Genomic DNA, 22,560 nt, shown 5'->3' with positions numbered 1-22,560 from the left:
GGGAAGCAGACAGATGGCATCACAGAATGGTCACAGCCATCACTCCCTGTGTGCAGAGGGGGAAGCTCAGCCAATATTTGTGGAGTGAAACATTGGCTTCTGCCAAGTGCAACAAAAAAAACACAGTTCACAGCTGCTCCCAGAGATGGGTCCTTTTTATTCTCTGCAAATCATACAGTGGAGTTTGGAATAGGTAAATTAATATACCAAACAGCACTCTCATGACTAAAGCTCCTATGCTGCTGTCTTGTGCCTTCTTTCCCGCTCTGGGAAAGACTGAAATAAAAGCCTTTTCCTGCACAAAACAGGAAAAAAACCAAAGGACACATTTGTCACCTGACACAGTTTAGCCAACTGAAAACCTCCACATTAGGAATATCTACAAGCTCACAATAGCTGCCATAAAACAAAGGCATGATCGGTATCTCAAAAGAAAAATACAGTATGGAAAAGGAGGCAAGAGGCACAGGAATGAACATAAGTGACACAAGGAGATCCGGCTCTGAGCAAGGCAAAACCCAATCCGAATTATGACACCGCAAAGCAGGTTTCTCATGCCTCGGCTGCAAAGATTTTTCCTCCTGATTTTTCTTCCAATTACTCCTGGGATACTCCTGGAAACTTGCACATCCAGCCTTGGGGAAAGAAATAAATCAGCTCACATTTACAGTCAGTGCCATGCCCTGCGAGGTCAGTCTGGTGGCAGGAGGGTGAAGGACAAAGGAAAGCGAGCTGCTGCCGGGACAGGGGGGCAAGTCCTGCTGCAGACACAGCGCTGAGCCCGGAACCGACACCATGCACGGCAAAGATCCCCTACACCAGCTCCGGCTCAGCACGTCCTTTAAAGGACTCCCGCTGCCGTGCCACGGATGCTGAAACTAAACGATGGCGATTAACCGGCTAGCCCACGGCTAGAAATCGTGTCGCTGAAACGCTGAGCACCGCCCAGGGCTCAAAACACACACATTAAACCCGCGCCGTCAAGGCGCTAATGGTGCGAGACATTAAACCCGAGCACAACCTCTGCCGCTCCCCGGTCCCGCTGATCGACCGACCCCCGCGGGGCGCCGAGGCCGCTCGAGGGACCCCGCCGGTGTCGGCCCCGCGGCGAGGCTTCTCTCCGCGGGGCTCTCCCCGGCTGCCCACTGCCCCCCAACCCGCCGGCACGAGCCCGGCCCGCGGCCGCTCCCTCACGGCCCCGCCGGTAACCGCGGTACCGACCTGCGAGCGGCCGCGCGCCCGCCCGGCTCCCGCCGCCCCCGCCGCTTCCGCTTCCGCTGCGATGGAGCGGCGCAGGGCGCTGCGTTGTGACGGCCGAGCCCCGGCCCCGGGGAAGGGCCGCGGTAACTGCGGCGGCTTTTCCCGGATTGCTGTGCAGTCCCAGTTTAAGGAGGTAACGGCCGAAGCAAAGGTGGAACCTGTGTTTTTATTCTGATACGAATTCGCCCGTGAGCAGTCGCCAGCCTGCCCTGCTGGAAGGAAGCCCAGTGCAAATACTGCTTCCTTCAGTTGTTCGTTTATTTACGGCGAGCGGAGCTGACAGCAGCAAACTACTGCTCGTGGCCAGAACTTTTCTCAGCAGCTGTTCACAACACAAACACTAAGGTTTGCGAGTCAGACCTAGGGGTTATTTACATGTGATCCTGAAATTTCAAAGGTTTTCTTCCTGGTTTAATTTTAAAACGTTATTAAAACTCTAAAAGTGGCAGGAGTCTGGCTGACTTCATCTCTGAGTCTCAAAACCTAAAAAAAAAAAAAAACCTCAAAAAAAAGAAAAATATCACGAAAAATGATGGTGTTTCTGATGTGTCTGTAACCAAACCCGAAGCAGCCCTGCACTGGTGATCTCTCCGGGCTGTGCGTCGTCTCCAAGGTCTCTGGGTTGTTGTTGTTGTTGTTGTTATTATTATTATTATTATTATTTATTTTTTCCCCCTCTATCCTAGTGATAGGGGAGGGTGGGGTGCCCCGTCCATATCCCCTTGTCCCTCCCCAGGATGGGAGCTGGGGACTTCGGGGAATGCCAGGGGTGCTTTGGGGTACTAAACCCCAGGGATCCGCAGTACCTCTCCATGTCTCTGTGTGTCCCTTCCCAGGATTGTGGGGAAGCACTTTGGGGGGCCCCCACAGAGATTTTTGGGAGGGCTTGGGATGTTTTTGGGGTACTGACGCCCTTCGTGCCCTCCCCAGGAAACCCCCAATGCCTTCCCGCCATGTCCTCGTGTCGCTTCCCAGGATGGGTATCGGGGACTTTGCGGCAGGGGGGTGGTTGGCCGGCTGTGGAGAGCAAGGACGGGTTCTGGAGTTGGGGGCGGCGGCCGGAGCAGCTCCGGGGGGCGGCACGGCGCGGGGAGGCGGGCCCGGGAGTGGCCGCGGCCTATCCCGCCCACCCCGCGTCCCCTCAGAGACCGCGCGGCCAATGGCGCGCTCGGGCACGGCGCCGCCCCTTCCACGCCTCGCGAGATCTGTGCCCGCCACAACCCTAGCGTGGACTACATCTCCCGGCGGCCGCAAGGAGCGGGCTCGACAGCCAATGAAACGCGGGAATCCAGGGTGGGTGGGGCTGGCCTGGGCCAATCAGGTGCGGGCAGCGGAAGCGGCGGAAGCGGCGCTCGGCAGCGGCGGCGACGCGGGGCGACCGGGTTCAGGGACCGGCGCACGGCACCGCCCCGGGCACAGGTACTGCCGCAGCCGGCGCACGGCATCACCCAGGTCTGCGGGCCGGGGGTGGCTCCGAGGAACGGCTGCGGGTAGGGGGCGGCGGCTGCTGCTTCAGAGCGCGACGGCGGCAGGGGCGGGTAACGAGCGTCCGGCTGACGGAAGCGCCGCGGAGCGGGTTTCGCGAAGGGACGGCAGCAGGACAGGACAGGACAGGACAGGACAGAGCGCCGCGGCCGGGCCCGGCCCGAGGCGGTGGGGCCGCGGCGCTGCCGGGCACATCCGGGCCCTGCGGCTCATCGCGGCGGCGCGGCGGGGCGGGGCGCGCAGGGCGGTCTCTGGTTGGCCCGCGCCGCCCCACCCCCATAGGCCGGGCGCCGCGCGACCCCGCCCGCGCGGGCGCGCCGGGGTGGGTGGGGCCGCGGGGCCGCGCCCGGAGAGCGGGAGGGAGGGGGGGAGGACGGGGACGGCGGCGCCTGGCCGAGCGAGTCGCGACATAACGGCCGCCCCCCCACCCCGCAGGTGACATGAGCTCGCAGCAGTTCCCCCGTTCGGGCGCGCCTCCCGCCTCCCTGGGACCAGCACCGCCGCCCATCCCCACCAGCGGCTCCGCCGGGATTATCGCCCCCGCCGCCACAGGTAAGCGCGATCCCGGCCCCGCGTCTGTCGGCTCCAGGGGCGGGGGGCGATCCCGGTCACCCCGCCCCGTCCATCACGCTTTTCCGCCTCTGGCGGGAGGGGCGAGGCGGCCCCGGCGGCAGCAGAGCTGGGAGCTGCCGCGGTTCCGCGTGGGGAGAACCCCGGGGGAGTCAGGGCGGCTGGCGGCCCTGGCCAGCGCCGGCAGAACGGGGATGCGCCTTTGCGTCCGAGTGTCTGTGCGCAACTGTCCCGCTCAGCTCCGTTGCTCTGTGTTCTTAGCAGAAGTGACGAGTGGACATAGGGATTTCCATCTCATGAAGCTGGAAATGGGGTGGGCACAGTGGGGCAGCTCCTGCTGTCCCTGCCACGGTGACAGGTTTTCAGAAGTGACTGGGGGAGCAGCTTCATTTCCAGGAGGGTTTATACTTGTTTTTCAACTCGATATTCAGATACATATTGCATTAAATGCAGAGTTTTTCATGCTGTTTGATGTGGGACTTAATGGCAATTACTTAGATAATTAAATATTTTTCACATGAAAGAAAAGTAAGTCAATCTTGTTTAAAGAAGCTATTTAGGTGGACTTCTCAGAGTTGACCCCAGGTTGCCCATGGCCATCAGTTCTGAGGGGAACAGACAGAGGCAGTGCCAGAGTTCCCAGTGTTTTCATTACTGGGATATGTTTACTTGTAAGAGTGAACTTATTTAATTTAGATATTGCTGACATCTCATCTCTGACCTAGCGAGTGACTAAAGCAAACTTGTTAACACTTCTTACCTTTTATTTTTCACTAGTGAGTGAGGAATCTAGTCGTGAGTCAGAAGTTACTCCCAGAGAGCACATGGGCCCCAGTGGCTCCATCCAGCCTCGCGAGGAGAAGCAGGAGCCCGTGGTGGTTCGGCCGTACCCACAGGTCCAGATGCTGACACAGCACCACCCTGTCCAGTCTGGTGCCCCAGTGACAGTGACAGCACCACCAGCACATTTGACTCAAGCTGTGCCACTTTCTTTTTCAGATGGACTTATGAAGGTAATGAGTGGATTCATCAGGGAAAAAGTACAATCTCTATGAGTTGGTGTTGAGAAAAAGTAAATTACACCAAAAGCTTCCCTGCTTTTGTTCCTAAAGCTTTCCTTGCATGCTTCTGCTAGCTGTGCAGTGCCTTGTGGGTTTGGGTGTTCCAGCTGATACACTTAGGACTTGCTAGTATTTCAGCATTATTTTTGAGGGGGGTGTATTTTGTTTATCTTTGAGGAGAACAGTGATTTCAAACAGTTTCTGAAGTCTTCCATTTTCTCTGCAGGATATAAAATTAACTGTTAATATCTAGTGTATGCAGGACAATACCATAGCCCTGGCAGACTCCACTGATGACTCATGCTAGAACCTGCATATTTTCAGGACAAAATACACCCTTGCTTTGTTTGGAATAATCAAATGTTCAGTAGCTTTCCTCTCCAAATATTTAGCCATAGTTGCATAAACTTTATCCTCAGGCTTTGACCCCACAGAATGATTGCTGCTTCAACACTGAGCTCTCATTTGAAGTTGCCAATGTTTCTGTTTTTCCATTTCTTGTAGCCTCCCTTGAAGCCCACCATGCCCAGCCGGCCCATTGCTCCTGCTCCACCCTCCACTCTCTCAGCTCCCACAAAGGTCCCTGGGCAAGTGACTGTGACCATGGAAAGCAACATACCACAGGCTCCAACAATTCCTGTGGCAACTATCAGTGGGCAACAGGTCTGGTTTTTTGGTGGCTTTTCTGTTCCATCTCACTGCATGATCAGATCAATACAAGTAGAGCTGAGGTGGGCTTTTGCAGCAGGAGGGAAGGTAAAGAGAGCAGGTTTCCCTATTCAGTGCTACTGGTTGTTGGATCAGTGCTGCTTGGACCATTAAACTTCAGGCTCAGTTATCACTACTTCTTTGCAAAGCTGCTGATTTGTTGGGAATCATCCAGCTGAGATGGCACAGCCAGGCTGGGATGACAGAGCCATACCCAAAAGCTGTGTCTTTCCTTAAAGCTTCTGCTGTGTCAGTGTCACTTGGAGAATCTCTGCTGTAGAGAAACTGCTGGGATTCATTGTTACAGTGTTCTTCAGCTTCCTTGGGAGGAGGAGATCAGAAGAGATCATGAGCAGTTCAAGGGTTTGCACTGTGTTCTTATTGAACAAGGAGTGACAAAATTTGAGGGAGCCTGTGTAGATAATGCTTTTGAAATTTTTTTTCTCCTCTAACTTGACTGCAGAATCAGTACTGTTGACTTGAAAACAGTTTGTCAGAACACTCATTACTAAAACTCTCAGGGATTTGATAAAATGCCTTTAGGTGGACTTGAGTTAGTCTGGCTAAAGATGTGCAGCAATTTTAGTGGATTTATCTTAAATTAATATTCCCAGGAAATCTAGAATTATTAAAAAAAAAAAAAAATAGATTTTGTTCCAGTATTTGCCAGGTTTCCACCATTCTTTCAACTTTATTGGAGAGGTGGTATGAAACTATCCCTTAATGTCATCAATGCTAGAAGGGCCAACTCTGTGGTTGTTTGTGGGTAGCTGCTGAGCAACTGTCACCCAAGTACCAACCACGAAACAGACCAGTGAAACAGAGAAGTGTTTACATCAGGCTCTGTAACTTTATCCGGTACAAACACCTGCCTCTTTCTCCACTCAGCTTTTAATGCATGCAGCCTTAGTACACCACGTATTTCTCCAAAATCTCTTTTCTGTCTCTGAGGCTGGGATTTGGTAATTCTGTGGCCACTAATTTTTGTAAGCACAGCTGACTTGTTTTGTTCTTGAACTCTGCAGGGACATCCCAGTAACTTGCATCATATCATGGCCACCAACGTGCAGATGTCCATCATCAGGAGTAGTGCTCCTGGGCCTCCACTGCACATTGGAGCTTCTCATCTGCCCCGAGGTAAGGATCCAGCTGTGCTGTACCTGCCTTCTCTTCACAGTCTCCCACACCTCTAAAACTCTCCTCACTGATAATGCAGCTATTTCTTGAGTTGTTAAAACTGCTAGCATGAGTGAGTGACTGCTGGCCTTTTAAGAATTCTGTTGCCTTCAGCCATTTAGGGGAAGGACCATGTGACAGTGTTTAAAACGCTGGCAGATACTGACACATCAGTTATTCTAATTCTTTGCTGTTAATATAGTCAATGCTTTCAACAAAAAAATATCCACTGGTAGAGACTCACCTGCCCTGCAAAATGTCATGTGCATTCTGGATAGCAAGTATTGCTCACCTGTGGCAGGGGCACGTGGGCAGTTGTGAGCCACATTCTTTTATCACAGGACCACTCATGCACTCTTATGCAAGCTAGCACATCATATTGTGTGCATTTGCATTTACCCCTGAGTTAAATGCTGGTGATAACTACAGGCTCTTGTTTCCCAGGATTTTGGATGCTACAGCTTGTAAAACAGGAGATCAGCCCCTCAATGCAGCCCTGTGCTCAGTACAGCCTGTCAGATTTCTGACTGCAGCTTTGCTTTAGAAGTCTTACGGGTTAGGTTTGCAGTTCAGCTTTAAATTAATTTGAATTCTAAGTACCATTTGATAGTTTTATTTCCTTTTATGCTCAGTGTTATTTGCTCACTCAAGAAAAGGAAATTGGTGTGAGCAAAAACATAAATATTCTTTAGAGCAGGTGGAAGGACTGTGGAGGTTTAGCTGTAGCTGTAGCAGTGTTGTTCACCTGTTTCTGAGGGGACAGCTGCCACAGACTCTCAGTATACATTTTCTTTTTTCCATGCTCTTTTTAATCTGGTTTTGAATATTAACTTCTAAGGTAGTAATTTCAATGGAGGACATGTACAGAAGGTATGCAATCCAGTCCATCAACTCATTGCAAGGCTATTTGCCTGCTACTGTGATTTATTATGATCAGGAGTTAGCAGGTAGGAGACAAATTAATCAATTGCAGGTTTAAATGGAGTGGTTTTGGTCTTGTTTTTATGGGGAAGGCATAGCTGTTTGTTTTGTTTTGTGTGGTGTTTCCCTGTTCTTTTAGTTTCTTTCTTTTGCAAGTGTATTTTTCTTCTGAACTTCATCAGCTGCAGGGAGATCATTGCTGTTATCAGACCTATTTACACATTGGCCCAGTAATCAAACTGAATTATTTCTACTGACTTCCATAGTTTGGAATAAGAAAACATGGGATTTGCAATACCAGGCTATTACAGGGGAATAAGAAATACCTCTAAAGCAAATTAATTTAAAATCATACTTACCCTTCCATACTTGCTCTTGTAAACCTTATGCATATTTGTTGAAAGACTCATTTTTACATCAACATCACATGAACTGACCTGAATATGAAATGCATTAGAACTGAAACACCAGCTGATGTCAGGGTCTGTCTGTGGTTGTGATGGAGCTGTTGGGTGCACAGAATTTTAACACCCTTGCTTTCTTCCCCAGGTGCAGCAGCTGCTGCAGTGATGTCCAGTTCTAAAGTAACCACAGTCCTGAGGCCAGCCTCGCAGTTGCCAAACGCAGCCGCGGCCCAGCCAGCAGTTCAGCACATCATTCACCAGCCAATCCAGGCAGGTAGCAGGCAGGCAGCTCCAAACGCTTCCTGGCACTTAACCTGTAATGTATAACCTCTCAGTGCCTGTTCACTGGGCTCAAACTACTGTCAGCTGTCTTCCAGGTCTATTTCCTATATTTCCTTCATAGACTTGGTGGGTTTTAATCTGTCTCCAAAGTGCTTAGAAACTGGGAAGACAATTTTATTTGGACGCTCAAGTTTTCTTCAAATCTGAAAAGTCCACTATAATATGCTGGTGTTGATTTATTGTTCGATATATGAATTAATGTAGATTTTTTGAAATCTCACTATAATATGCTTCTGTATATCCTGGCTTTTGTATGTGTATAAGGAGAAGATTGTAGATCTTGTCTGCCTAGCAGTGCCAGTGTTCAGCCCTAGGATAGAGGGTTAAACATCTTCACACTGTGCTTTCAGTTAGGATCCCAGTCACCTCTGACTTCATGTGTATTGGAATTTCTTTTCATTCTGAAGGGAACTGACCTTTGAGTTTTTTTCTAAAGACCTTCAAGAGATCCAGTCTTGTTAACTTTGTTTCTTACTGGTTCCAGTACTGTATATGTGTTGAAAACCAGGACAGTTCTTCTTAGGAGCTTGCAAATCAATTCAGAAAGATTGGAAATGTCTCAGAATGCCAAAACTTAGTGACGAGGTACAGGGAAGCCAGTGTTAATCAAGTCATTCCTGTTCTCTAAACAGCATAATTTCCTTTCTGAATATTCTCTGTTTGATGTGGGTTTTTTTGTTTGGTTTGTTTTTTTGTTTTTTTTTATAGTCTCGTCCTCCTGTGACAAGTTCAAGCACTATTCCTCCTGCAGTGGTGGCAACTGTCTCGGCCACGAGAGCTCAGTCCCCTGTCATAACCACAACAGCAGCACATGCCACAGAGTCAACCCTCAGGTAAAACCTACAGAAACTCTGTATTTGACAGAAATTGCAGCAAGGGGAAATGTTAATCAGCCAGAGCTGATAATCCTCTACTTGTGAGATGATATAAAACCAAAATAGTAATGCTTGCACAGTGCAAATCCTTGCAGTTCTGTGAATGAAAATGGGTATAAGCATGAACTGCTGCTCTGTTTTATGAGAAGGAAAGACCTTAATGAATGACTTTTGAAGTCCTGCTCCCTGGACAGCAGAGTTTGTGTTGCAGGAACTTGTGGATATTTGGTCTATAATTTTTACAAAGACACAGTGAAAAGTGATGCATGAATGCTGAAATTAAATTCCCTTTATGAACTGTTAAGAGCTATGATAAGACTGCCCACCTGGCTGGGTACATAGGGCAGATGAGGACAGAACAGTGTAGCTCAAATTCCTTATGTTGCTTTGCCATGTGATTGACAGCAGTGCTGCTGTCACTGGGGAGGAGACTGAGGCCTGATGTGTGTCCCTGTCTTTCACATTCAGTATCCACATGGTTATCTTGATGATTACTTTGCTTCCTCCCCAGTCGCCCCACGCTGTCCATCCAGCAGCACCCGCCTTCTGCCGCCATCAGCATCCAGCGGCCGGCGCAGCCACGGGACACGGCCACACGGATCACACTGCCCTCACACCCAGCCATAGGTGCACAGAAACCACAGCTCCACACCATGGCTCAGGTAAACTGCAAGCAGCAGAAAACCCTCTTGCTGCTTCTTGAGATCTCTTTTGTTTATAGCTTGCAGGATGATTAAATTTTGGAGAAGAGTTAGTATGAGTTAGAAATTAATGTTCTGTACGGTCAGTGCAAGATGATTCCAAGTGTAGATTTTAAGTGTAGTAGTCTTCTAACAGAGAATTTCTTTTCATAGAAAACCATTTTCAGTACTGGTACTCCGGTGGCAGCAGCAACTGTGGCACCTATTTTGGCAACGAATACCATTGCTTCAGCAACCACAGCTGGTGAGTATTCATAATGTTGTGTGAGCATCATTGTGAGGGGTGGGGTTTCTTGCTTTTTGTTGTCTTTCTTTGAATTTAGAACCCAATAATTCTTGAGCAAGTATTTTTTCATTGTAAAGACTGCATTTGGAGGTGCATGAGCCAGCTTCAGGAGAGAAATTACTGAGTTCTTCAGGGAGGTTGTCTGGTTTGGGGGTTTTGCCCTCTTTAGGATGTAGATAGCTGGCATGGTAACGCTCCAAAGAAAGATCTCCTATTAAGTTTGGTTTTTTCCTTCAGGTTCTGTATCTCACACCCAAGCGCCTACAAGCACCATTGTTACCATGACAATGCCCTCACATTCTTCCCATGCTACAGCTGTCACGACCTCAAACATCCCAGTTGGTGAGTGATTTCAGTTCTCAAAAAAGTGTGTAACTGATGCTTCAGTTTTTCTCTGTATGCTGGAAGTGTTTGTGCATGTTAGCAAATTAAGGAGGGAAAGAAAATCAGTTCAAACTGGGAGAAACCAATTAACAGGTCTGCTGTTCTAAGTTTTTTTAATACCAGGAAAAAATAAATGTTCTAGGAGGACCAGGTCATAAAATGGCTAATTTACTTTCTCTGTTGAATTTTTATACAAACTTGGGCCTTTTGGCATTTCAAAACCTGCACTGGATACTCTACAAGTTTTAACTACTTGGTGATAGACTATGGCTTTCATAGTTGAGTTTCTAAGTTACTTCAAGTGCTTCTTGAGGTGTAGCCTAGCTGGATTTGATTAGTGTGTTTACTTGAATGTAAAACACAAAGGCCTAAAGGTGGGAACTTTATTTGCCTGGATGTGGAATGTGCCTGAGATGTTCCCTACAGAACTGCATAAGTTTCCTTTTGTTCATCTGTTTTTCTACTGACCTCCTTGTTCTTTGGAAATCTTGTAATCTCTTCTCCAACCATAAATTTCCAAAGAGTGAAATTTTATCTCATACATCTGTGTTTCTTGTAAAGCTTTTGTATGTGTTTTCTTCCTTTTTGTGGCCTCTGTCCACAGACACTAGTCTGCCTTGGTCTCATTTCCCTTGATCTCTGGTTTCAAAAGTCAGAAAACTTGTTCTTGACATCAAAATGGTTTGGGCTGATCCTAAAAGAAATTAACTTAATCTGAGCACTGAAGTGACTTTGTTAGCAAGTATAATTTATATAAGTACTAAGGATATCCATCCATTCTGATATAAATTGATGAGAAATGCTTTGTTCTTTTACATTTGGCCTATTGTGGATAGGAAATAATCTGTGGATGGGGTGGGTTGTTCTGGGTTGAGAGGGCAGGTAGTAGTGTTGGTTGTTTCATTTGACAAGGTCATTGATCTTGCCTTTGCAGTGTTTACTAGCCTTTCCTTTGACTGTCAAGTGATGACATGTTTGTCTTTGTGCAGCTAAAGTGGTTCCCCAGCAAATCACACACACTTCTCCCCGGATCCAATCTGATTACACAGCAGAGAGGAGTAACCTCATACCTCTGTCCAGCCACCGAGCATCTCCAAACCCAGTAGCCATGGAAACCAGAAATGACAACAGGTAGGCACAGAACTAACAGCTCTACCAATGAGACCATGTGTGAGTAGGGTTTGAGTGCCCTGCTGCTTTTCTATGTTCTGCTGTGGTGGAAATAACGTTGTAAAACCTGGGTGGGGGGAGAAAATGGGATTTGGTAGTTTTGAATCAATTATGATAGTTGAGGTAACTGATAGCTTATGACAGATGAGATTGGAAAGCACAGGGATTGCTAAAGGGCAGGTGTTGAAGGTTACCTGTTGAATTTGTGTAACACTTGCTCTCTTTGATGCCTGTAGGCAGTCGGTGCCTGTCCAGTTCCAGTATTTCTTACCTACCTACCCCCCCTCTGCCTACCCTCTGACTGCCCACACCTACACCCCCATCACCAGCTCCGTGTCCACCATCCGCCAGTATCCAGGTAAGCCCAGCTTGGGGCAGGCAGCCTTGGGTGCTTTGTTGAGCTTTTAGCTTACAGATGTGCTTTAGTGATGGAAAGAACTAAAAGGATTTGCACTTGGCTCTGACAATTAGTCACAAAATGATTGGTTGAAAGAGGGGAAAACTCGTGGATAAGGGGTGCTGAACTACTTCAGAGCCACTAAATCCAGCTAAATAGCATTTTTCTCAGGAGTTTCATGTTTGATATCCCACGGGTTGTGTGTCTATAAGTAAAAGTTTTGAGCCTACAAGTCAAAACAGTTTGGCTCCTCCAAACCAAGCCAACTCTTAGATACATCTTCATTCCCTGGTGTTCTGATAAGCTCTTCTAATACCTTTTCACGTGAATGTACATTTTGAGAGAGAAACCTGAACCAAAAAGGGAGAAAACTAATTTGCATTGCACACTTCCATTAGTGCTCTGTTTCGAAAAATGGAGCAATTAATGTATTTGAAGAGTCACAGTAATTTGCAGTCAAAAAAATGATACACAACCCAAAATTATCTCATTCTGTGTCAAAATTTGGAACATTTTTACCTTACCAAGTCATTCAGGGCTGTTCTCTATAATGTGATAATTTCCTCTATCCAGACTGCAAGAACATGCATGATGTGGATTTTCATGGCATATCTGTGCTGGCAGCATGTTACCTGTGAGCAGTACAGAGGAAATTCAGGACTGTGAGGTGGCAAAGCCCATTTGTTGAACAGGGAAGTGTAGAATCATAGGGTTCTTTAGGTTGAGAAAGACCTTGAAGATCATCAAATCTAACCGTTAATCCAGCACTCCTAAAGCCACCCCTAAACCATTTTCTCAAGCGACACATCCACACGTTTTTTTAAATGCTGCCAGGGATGGGAACTCCACCACTTCCCTGAGCAGCCTGTGCCAAGGCTTAACAACCCTTTATGTGAAGAATTTTTTCCCAATATCCAATCTAAACCTTCCCTGACAGAACATAATTGCAGACAGTCAAGGGTTCTAGTTCTTGAGGCATAGTGGGGTAGTGATAGGCTAGTGGTCATTTGTATAAATGCAGAGGTACATTCTTTGTGGGGAGCTTATTGACAGAGACATTTTACTTGTTAAATTGACTTGAAGAATCCATGGAAGGTATTAATTATGGCAGCTGGTGGTGGCAACTTAAAGCAGAGCATTCAGGGTATGAGGAGGGAGGTACACCTATGCTGAGCACAGCTGGGTGAGGGTACAGAGGACACACAGAGGAGACTTTTCAAAAGATTACTGAGATAAGCAGAGTTAATGCAGAATTTTGGAGGAAGAATGTTGGCTCCAAATGCTGGTTGTGTTTTACTTAGTATCCTAAAAGGATTTTGTTGGATAGAAAGTTTTGCAGCAACAGTGTTTTGAGAAAGAGAATAAATGTGCCACACTTGATACAGAGCCATTTTCAGGGACCTGGTTTCAGTTTTTGACGCCTGTTTTTAGTGTCTGGTCAGCACAAGAACTTGATGGAAATCCTGTGACAATGATAAAACCAGCTTGTTCTGCATTGTTAGCAAGCAAGGCCATTGTTGGCAAGTTCACACTTGCATTCTGTGTGTGGTTGCAGAAATCCTGGTGCAGCTCTGCAGAGCCTGGAAACCTGGAGATGCAGGGTCTGCAAGTGGTCCAACAGTATTATTTAAGTGCTGCATGGGAAAACAGTACATTGTATAGTGGATCTGAAAACATGGAATCAGTTGTTTAGAGCTGTGAATTGATTTAAATGAATTGAGCTACTTAGAGAAGGTGTATTGTTTGGAACAGTACTCTGCCACTAAAAGATAATTGCGTTCATTTGAGCTGTGGGATCCAGCCTATTAACTGTGAGCCCTGTTCTGATGCCAGATAAGGTTGTGTTCAACTTCAGAGTTGAGTCAGCTTCAGAGCACAATAAATTACTTAGGTTTCTGATTACTTTTAATCTATTTTTTAAGCAGTAAAAAATGCCAGGTGTTGGTACTTACAAGCACTGTAAAATACAATAGTGAGCAAAAATAGAGCACAGCATTCTGAGACTGAAATTTGAGTCTACCTAAAAGCAGGGTTAAACTGATCTTTTCTCTCTTACTGCAATTTGAAATAAAAAATGAAATTAAAATCAACAGTAATGTTTAATTCCTTTGGCAGACAATCTTCTCTACTCTCATATTTACTACTGCAACAAGCAGACTGGCAAATTAATTTTTCAAAGCAAAAAAAAAAGTCTTTGAAAAGTTAGTATTTGAGTAAGAGGTGGTAGGGGAAACTGAGGTTACCTGCTGGTGAGGTGTCTGTGTTGCTCCCAGTTTCAGCCCAGGCACCCAACTCGGCCATCACAGCTCAGACTGGTGTCGGAGTGGCCTCCACTGTGCACCTGAACCCCATGCAGCTGATGACAGTCGATGCATCTCATGCCCGGCACATCCAGGGCATCCAGCCCGCCCCCATCAGTGCCCAGGGCATCCAGCCCGCCCCCATCAGTGCCCAGGGCATCCAGCCAGCGCCCATTGGAACCCAAGCACTGCACCCTGCTACACCCATGGGCACACAGGGGCTGCAGCCAGCACCCATCGGTGCCCAGCAGCCACCGGGTGACACCAAGACCTCAGGTAAGAGCAACCAGCCAAGCCCTCACTTCAGAGTGAGGCAGAGCAGCTGAGCTGCTGTCCTGCACATTCAGCTCTGACTGATGGTGTTGTTACAGTCCCTGCAGTCCAGAGGTGGACACTGAATACATGCATGCACATATTCTCCCAGCAAATATCTGTTGCCCATTTCTGAACTGATATAGTTTTAAAGCATGCTAGGTGGAGCGTATGGGTAGCCTTGGATGGGTTACTTCAGTGGAAAAGACTGGTGGTGTCTGACCTTAAACAAATGCCTTCAATAAGGCCTTGTAGAAAAAGTAATTTACGTGTGAGCAATATTTGCCAGCTGTGCATTAGATCCCAGGAGCAATTAGAATATAGCCAGGTACCTTCTGCTGTTGATAACCTGATCTTGAGCTGTGACAGAAACCATCTTTCAGTATAAATGATTGGTCTGATGAAGCCACAACAACTTACTGGAGGAATGGGATCCAAGAAAATATGCTTGCATACTGCAAGTTGCATAGCTGGCAGGCACTGCACAGTGACTTCCTGGCTGTCCACATGCTCTACATCCCTCATTTGGCCAAACAGGCTCTGGCAGAAGGTCAGAATGCAAACACAGCTGATGTAGCTTATGTACAACTGGCACGTGTTGCCACGTGGGCTCTACCACTAGTGATGCTCTGTTGACCCAATTGTGTTGGTGATCTCCCTAGTGATTTCTGCCTTTTCTTTGCCTTCTGGATTATTTCCCTAGAAGTGGTTGTTAGGCAGGAAGTAGTTTCTGTATTCCCTGTGGAAGGTTCAGTGATCAGATTGCTTGAGGCAAAGGTACTGCTTACAAAAGAGTCTGGAATACTGGAGTTACAGACTGAGGGACTCAGAGAGTGGACAAAATATACTCTGCAGACACCTGCTTTGTCATCACATTCCATTAAGTAACTGCTGCTTTCCTGTCTCTTTTCAACTCTGCTGTGTCCATGTCTATCCTTCCCAGCAGTAGTCTTGGCAGATGGAGCCACCATTGTAGCTAATCCTATTAGCAACACATTCAACACTGCTTCTGCAGCAACTACAGTTGTGCAAACCCACAACCAGAGTGCCAGTGCCAGTGCTCCAGCCCAGGGCTCCTCCCCACGCCCGAGCATCCTTCGCAAGAAGCCAGCCACGGATGGGTGAGTAGAGCTGAAGGTGACACGTGGGTGACACTTCTGTGCAATCCAGCCCAGCCAAATGGAATCATTTCAGTGGAGATAAGGAAGAGTCTAGCAGATTATATTCAGCAATGGTTGCAAGTAACCTGCTGATCAGTGAAACAGTTCTTCTCTTCCCCCAGGGTAGGATAAAGTTTTCTGCAATGTCAGTAATAAAATGAGAAGAAGGACAGTATGTCTTCTAGGTCTTGAAAGTGACCTTTTGAGGAAAAGTGGATTTGGGGCTTTTTTGCTTAGTGTGATAAGAAGAAAGAGTTCATAGTCTACTAAAATTAGAATTGGGTGCTTTGTCTTCATTGCTTTTCTTGGAAGAATATGTGGATGAGTGGAAATTAGTACCCTGCTGTGAAATCTGATTAGGAAAAAGGGAGGGAGTAACTTAAAATATTTTATGTTGCCTGTCTATTTTTAAATGCCTTAATAAAGAGTCAAGAGACAACTTCAGAATTAACAGTGCATTTCCTCCCAACTAGCAACTGAAAACGTTTGGAACTAATGTGTCCTGTGAATTACAATTGCATCTTTTTTATGTGGGTGGAAACCTTCTTTAAGGCAGAGAAGCTGCAGGCTGTAAAACTGAAAGAGAAATTAAGGAGTCAGGTAGATCACTAAAGACTGTTTCCATTTGAGAGGCTGATTATTTTGGACAGCAGTTTGACTTTCAGTCATACAGGAGACCAAATAGTCTCTAAAATACCTTAATTTGCCTTGTCATCCTAATATCCACACTCAGGCCTTGAGGTGCTGGAGTCAGGCTCTGGCAGTCGGGTCCAGCTAAAGGGAGCAGGTGTCCATCTGAGCGCTGTTTAGTTCCAGATGATTTGCTCAGTCTTGAAGCCAGAGTGCTGGACAGCAGCATGGCCAGACCCCTTTGTGCACTGCTGAATCCTGGCACTTGCAGCAAAGTGTTCTCACTGACGAGATGAAAGTAACGCTGGCGTTCTTGGAGAAGCCCTAAATTGTGTGAGACTAGGCCAGAGCAACTAATCTTTTCTTTTAAAAGAAAATAAAATGCCTAATTTGAAAAGTAAAATGAGACTCTTTGTGTAGAAAATTGGTTACACTGAAGACAGAGAGCAGTGCCACAGCCATAACTCCTGTCCTGGTTTGTGTAAGAGAGCTGATTTCTTTGCCCTCAGGGGTGTCTGTCTTTGCAGCAGAGAGGTGGGAATCCTAGATCTGTCTGTCTCTTTCAGGCTGGCAGTCCGGAAAAGTTTAATTCCCCCCCAGCCACCTGAAGTGGCCAGCACACGTGTGGAGAGCACCATGCGAAGCACGACTGGATCACCAAGGCCTGCTGGGTAAGACTTTAGGAAACAGCCAACTGCAGAATAATAGTTTCATTATATTAGTTTGAGTTCTGTTCTTTGGCTATTGGAGCATTTTTCCTTCTTTTGGGAAACAATTTGTTTTGAATTTGTGACAAACAGCCTCAACAAGTTCTGCTGTTTGTGAAGCTGAGGAAATTACCTTTGAAAGCTGTGGTGATGAGCTTTCACAGAAACAAAATCCTCTGTTATTGTAGTGGGAGATAGGCCTCAAAACGTTTTTCTATAGTACTTGAAAATTGATGCTTAGGAAAGGTAAATGCAACTTCTGCCCTGCTTCACTTGAGTTCAGAGGCCTTACAATTTGTTGTTTTGTTACTGTAAACCACAATGGGAGCTCCTGCAGAGGATGGGGCCAGTACAGTTTTGGGTAAAAGTTCCTTTTGGCTGCATTGTAAAACTGTTTTGATCCTTTTACAAGTATTTTGAAGTTACCTGGAATTAGTCATGAGATTTGTTTGTCACAGTGAATGGAAAAAAGTAGTATCTGTAATCAATACAAAGGATTAGAAAGGGAGAGGAAATATAACTGAGATTAAGCCTTCTCCTGTTCTTAAACACCTGACTGAGCCAGGTGGGTGTACAGGAAGAACTGGATAGCCTGACTCCAGTTTGGCTTGTTCCTTTAGTGCTGGGTGCATACAACCGAGATACAGTTCCCCTCACTTTGCTTTGCTTTTATTTGTGCTGCAGTGGCAAGCCAAAGCCTGAAATCCACGTGTCCATGGCCACCCCAGTGCCTGTGTCTATGGAGGCGGTGTGTAACCAAGGTGGTGAGCAGCCCACCATCACAGTGCCCCCAACCTCCCAGCAGCCCCCCTCTGCCATTCCGACGATCATCGCAGCCGCCAGTCCCACCTCCCAGCCTGCAGCAGCACTGTCTGCCATTCCAGGAGCTGTTCCAGCTGCTCCACCAACTTCCACCACCATCGTGGCAGCACCTGCTCCTCCATCCACCATGAGTGGGGCCCTGTCAGCGGTGCTGGGCCCTGTAGTACCAGAGATCAAAATCAAAGAGGAAATGGAGCCCATGGACATCATGCGACCAGTATCTGGTAGGTGGCTGGGAATCATCAGGTTGCTTTTTTAGTTTTTGAGACAGCAGATGAATTAAGAGGATTTCAATGTTTTCATCTTGAAAATGAAAGGACATCTATTCCATGGTAGCACAGAGTACCAGAGTTCCCATATGCTTCATAAAGATCTTTTTTGCTTTTTCCTAATCTGCCATGAAATCACTAGTTATTGTGGCTGCTTTGTACATGTTCAAATGATCCAACTCCCAAGAGTCTGTGTGAATTTCTTGCCTAAAATGTACATTTTCAGCAGTGGTACCAACATACTGTGGAACAGCTCAGTTAAATTCAATTTGTTTACACATCCTACTGTCCAGTGACCTTTCTTGTATGTGAGGAACTTTTGGCCAAAGTAGGACTTCCTAGGGCCCTCATGTGATTCATGCATATTTTTCTCTAGAACTTTTCAAAATGTTCATTATATTGCCTTACTTATCCAGCTTGGCCACGGTTGCTATCAAATGGCATGGTCAGTAAATTCAGATCCTTACATATCTTATTGGGCACTATATAGTGGCAAAGTGATAGGAATTCATCCCATGTTCGTGGGTTTCAGAGTTCATGTTTAGCTGTTGGTTTTATCACTCTCCTTGAAGCTGTGTGTTGTCCTGTGAGAAAGCAGCTCCTTGCTGCAGATGTGTCTGAAGCATGGGCAGATAGCATTAAGCTCTTTGGGGTTCTTCTGTCTCTTCCTGGTATTTGTGGCAAATTTGTCAAGAGATCCCATCCCAGAAATGTTGTGCTGCAGCCTTGGTCATGGCTGATTGTCCCTCCAAGTTCAGGGAGTGTTCACTCAGACTGCCTGCCACACTGCTGCCAGCTGCACAGGTGTGCTGGTTTGTGCAGTGACCTGCTGAGCAGTGCTGAGGGCTTGGCAGTACAAGTAGACTCCTGCAAGAAGTGTCCTGCAGTCCTGCTTTGATTCCATCTGACTCTGCTATCAGGAGAGACTAGGGATTTGCTTACTGTGACAGTGGCCTGTGCTGGTGTACATACAGAGGGTTTTTTTACAGTAACACAGAAGTTAGCATGACATTTTTGTAACATTAAACTAACATAAGCTTCAAATATGAAGCAACTAAGGGACAATTGGCTCTGCTCTCATTCTTCAGGTATATAAGACACTAAAGACTTTTGCCTACAGGCTTGTGCTAATAATTACTGCTGGCTTAATGTCTGGGCTGTTGGTACATGCCACATTCCTCACAGAAACAGAAGCTACTGTTGGAGGTGTAGTGTTCAATCAATATGTTGTCTTCCCACTGCTGATGGTGTGGGTTCTTCTCTTTCCTTCCTCTCAGCAGTCCCTCCTTTGACTACAAGTACTGTGTCTCCATCTTTGGCACTGCTGGCCAACAATCTTTCCATGCCTCCAAGCGATTTGCCACCTGGTGCCTCACCCAGAAAGAAACCCCGTAAGCAGCAGCATGTCATCTCCACAGAGGAAGGGGACATGATGGAAACAAACAGCACTGATGATGAGAAATCCACTGCCAAAAGTTTGTTGGTGAAGGCAGAGAAGCGAAAGTCCCCTCCAAAGGAGTATATAGGTAATGACATCTCTGATGTCTTTTATCTTATTCAGGGGATCTTTATTTTCTCTTCTGTTTCTCAGAGAAGGTGCTCTGTCACATTCCTACTTCCTAAATATGAGTAATAGAGAATCCAAGTATCTGTTCCTCACCACTTTATGTATAGGGCTGGGAAAATGTCAGGGAAAATGAATTTTCTCAACACACATTTTGTATGAGGTGGCACTTACTGATCTGCTTCTGGAGTTCTTGTGGGTGCCAACCTGGTTTTACTCCTCAATAATAATGTGGTTCTGGATCCTTTTGTAGATGAGGAAGGTGTAAGATACGTCCCTGTGCGTCCCAGGCCGCCGATCACGCTGCTCCGTCATTACCGCAACCCCTGGAAAGCTGCGTACCACCACTTCCAGAGATACAGTGACGTCCGCGTCAAAGGTCAGTCTCTGCATGGAGCAGAAGGAGGCTACACAGAATTAGCTGTAGTTTTGTAAATGAAAAAATGGAGTGGTTATTGATAGATCTGCTTATGTGCAGTAATAGAAACTTGCTCACAAAAGGTATCCTCATAAAAGTGATGTGCTGTGGTGATGGGCTCCTGCTGAGTTTTCTCATTTGCCACGTAACACTTGCCAGTTTAATCACAAACATTCTGTATTTAGTGTAACTAGTCTTGTCAAGTAACAAATGAGCTTTTAAAGAAGACTTTTTTACCTAACACAAGGAAAACAGAGATCACATACTGTCTTCCAGACATTTAGCGAGCATTTTAGAATTTTTAAGCAGACTGGGTTTTCACAACTGTGGAAGTACACCTAAGAGAGAGTAGAAGTAGTACAAGATGGACCACTTACTTGTTTGTGCCAGGTGTTGGAAACATTGAGCACTATGTTCTTTAAATGAGAAAAGAATGGGTTATGATATAATCTTTCTGAAAGTACAGATAACCTATTAAACAGAGCAGCAGTCAGGTACATGGCAGATGGGAAGTCACTTTCCTGTCTGAATCAAAATGTTGCTCATTTTAATTTATTAGGATGTACCTTGAGCAGAACTTGGGTTGTTGTTTGAGAGGAGAGGCGTGGCCAACTCCTGAAATTTGAATACTGTATTCTTGTGTTTCCTGGTGACAGAAGAGAAGAAGGCCATGCTGCAAGAGATTGCCAATCAGAAGGGTGTGTCCTGTCGTGCACAAGGGTGGAAGGTCCATCTCTGTGCAGCGCAGCTACTACAGCTGGTAGGTGCATGGGGCTTGGAGCTTCCTGCAACATGGGGGTACATGAAGCTGTGTAAGACAGGAAGACGTTCTTACAAACTCAGTACATCGGGATACCCTAAAGGAGCTGGTGTGTAGAGCCCAAAGGGAGTGGGACATGCTTTCCCCTTTCTCAGGAATGTGGCATAAGTGGCTTGGAAACTTGGAGTGTTGGTTTTGATCCAGACATAAGAGCTGATGTATTTTGTACAGATGATCAAAACTGGCAACTCCCTCCTGCTGATGCACAGGTCTGAAGAAGCGTCTGTTTGGGATGGTGCGGCTGATCTGAGGAGGCAGCACTGATCCACATTCCTGGATGCTTCTGTTTCAGGTTGGGGGTGAGGTAGGTGCTCTGCATTTTAGCACCAAACTCCCCAAAACCTCTGCATTCCTGGAATAGTATTGTGAGCAGTAGGGGAAGCAGTTGTGGTAGGATCCATATTTCTTCAGAAGAGGAGCAATCCCATAAATAGGATGTTAAAAGGAATGATAGTGCCACATTTTGTCAGAGGCTCCATCTTCTGAATCACTGACAAGAGCAGCTGAGAGGGGACTGGATTATCACGGTTTCTGTTTAGCTTTAACATGGGCAAGTGTTTGCCAGCTTGGCAGTGACCCTTCTCATGAAGGGCTGATGTCTTTTAGACAAACCTGGAGCACGATGTGTATGAGAGACTGACTGCCCTGCAGGAGGGACTCATTCCTAAGAAAAAGGCAGCAACTGATGACGACTTGCATCGAATCAATGAACTGATACAGGTGGGTCCTGTGGCCTCCCAACCCAAAACCACACCCTTAGTTACAACACACCCTACTGCTGTTAGTAAAAGCTAAAGCTGACCTAAAAAAACCCCATGTGGGTTCACTTCCTGTGTCATCACTTACAAGGGGCACAGGAAGGAAATGGAAATGCACTGCTTAGAGCAGGCATCCAGCAGTTAATGACAAGTGTTTCCTTTCAGGGGAATATGCAGAGGTGTAAACTCGTGATGGATCAAATCAATGAGGCTCGAGACTCCATGCTAAAAGTCTTGGATCACAAGGATCGTGTTTTGAAGCTTCTAAACAAGAATGGAACTGTCAAGAAAGTGTCCAAATTGAAGCGAAAGGAGAAGGTTTGAACGCAGAGTAATGACTTTGGAAATGGAGAACATGTGCAGAACGGAGCTGAACCTTTTTGTAGTTTGGGTTTATTTTTAAGCAGAGCATTGGAATAAAAAAGGATGAGTTTAGGGAACAGATGGACACGTGAAGCCTAGTGACCTGAAGGGATTGTCCTTGATCTTGTCATAATGAACAAAGATTTCTCTCAGGCTCATCCCTTTTTTAAGTCTTTCCAGTCCCACTGTTTAACTCCTGATGTGTCAGGTATGGACCCAGCTGTAAGGCAGGAGACTGTGCAGGGGACTCCAGGAGGCTGACATAACAGCTATGGACCCAGACAGCAGCCAAGCTTCCAGCAGTGGAAATGGCACCTCTTTCAGTTACCCCATTCAGTTCTCATTCTGACCTTCCAGTGTCTAAAGCAGCCTTCTTACACCAGTGCCACCGTACTAGGGGATCTGCCACAAAGAATCTCCAACAGTTCAGAAGTCCTAGCTGTCAAGATTAAAAAAAAAAAAAAAAAAAAAGGAAAAAAAAAAAAGGAAAAAAAATAAATGGGGGGAGGGGGGAAATAATTTTGAAGTGATACTGTAGTGTCTGTGTCTGTGTTGGTGCTCTGGGATACTTGTGTCGAGGTACCTCTCGCAACAGAGGTGCTATAGCTGGTGTAATGTTAATTGTACGTACCACATACATCCTAAAAACATGAATAAAGGAATTGGAGGGTTTTGTATGTGAGAAGTTTGCGTACCT

General features: G+C 46.5%; 2 protein-coding genes across 10 annotated transcripts in view; one reads left to right on the top strand and one right to left on the bottom strand.

Annotated features, from left to right (window-relative positions):
* The window catches only part of UGGT1 (UDP-glucose glycoprotein glucosyltransferase 1), a 44,627-nt gene extending 43,361 nt beyond the window's left edge, over positions 1 to 1,266 (bottom strand). For all 5 annotated transcript variants that reach the window (XR_015773430.1, XR_015773431.1, XR_001331920.2 and 2 more), the window contains exon 1: positions 1,222 to 1,266. The gene's annotated coding sequence lies outside the window, so the exon portion shown is untranslated. The remainder of the gene's footprint in view (positions 1 to 1,221) is intronic.
* A 1,321-nt stretch (positions 1,267 to 2,587) lies between these two features.
* Positions 2,588 to 22,540, top strand: SAP130 (Sin3A associated protein 130). 5 transcript variants are annotated; one of them, XR_015773426.1, is made up of 22 exons: positions 2,733 to 2,750; positions 3,181 to 3,297; positions 4,093 to 4,328; positions 4,881 to 5,039; positions 6,110 to 6,221; positions 7,731 to 7,855; positions 8,636 to 8,760; positions 9,314 to 9,464; positions 9,657 to 9,747; positions 10,027 to 10,131; positions 11,163 to 11,304; positions 11,580 to 11,701; positions 14,014 to 14,316; positions 15,296 to 15,473; positions 16,709 to 16,813; positions 17,534 to 17,895; positions 19,218 to 19,466; positions 19,758 to 19,883; positions 20,579 to 20,682; positions 20,914 to 21,046; positions 21,349 to 21,462; positions 21,666 to 21,682. XR_015773426.1 is itself a non-coding variant. In XM_014258419.2 (21 exons), the coding sequence occupies exons 2-21, from the start codon at positions 3,186 to 3,188 to the stop codon at positions 21,822 to 21,824; spliced, it is 3,180 nt and encodes a 1,059-aa protein (XP_014113894.2). In that variant the 5' UTR covers positions 2,588 to 2,679; positions 3,181 to 3,185; the 3' UTR covers positions 21,825 to 22,540. The 5 variants fall into 5 exon arrangements, 4 of the variants coding, with proteins under 4 accessions (XP_014113894.2, XP_087916940.1, XP_087916938.1 ...); XM_014258419.2 differs by lacking the exons at positions 2,733 to 2,750; positions 20,914 to 21,046 and adding an exon at positions 2,588 to 2,679 and having other exon boundaries at positions 21,666 to 22,540; XM_088060814.1 differs by lacking the exon at positions 20,914 to 21,046 and having other exon boundaries at positions 19,221 to 19,466; positions 21,666 to 22,540.
* The last annotated feature ends 20 nt before the right edge of the window (positions 22,541 to 22,560 follow it).

This window comes from Pseudopodoces humilis, chromosome 11, assembly GCF_049639895.1.
Source record: "Pseudopodoces humilis isolate 2021_Gansu_Grassland_sample_001 chromosome 11, ASM4963989v1, whole genome shotgun sequence".
Taxonomy (NCBI): domain Eukaryota; kingdom Metazoa; phylum Chordata; class Aves; order Passeriformes; family Paridae; genus Pseudopodoces; species Pseudopodoces humilis.
Note: the sequence above shows the minus strand (reverse complement) of the source record. Positions and strands in the feature narration are given on the sequence as shown.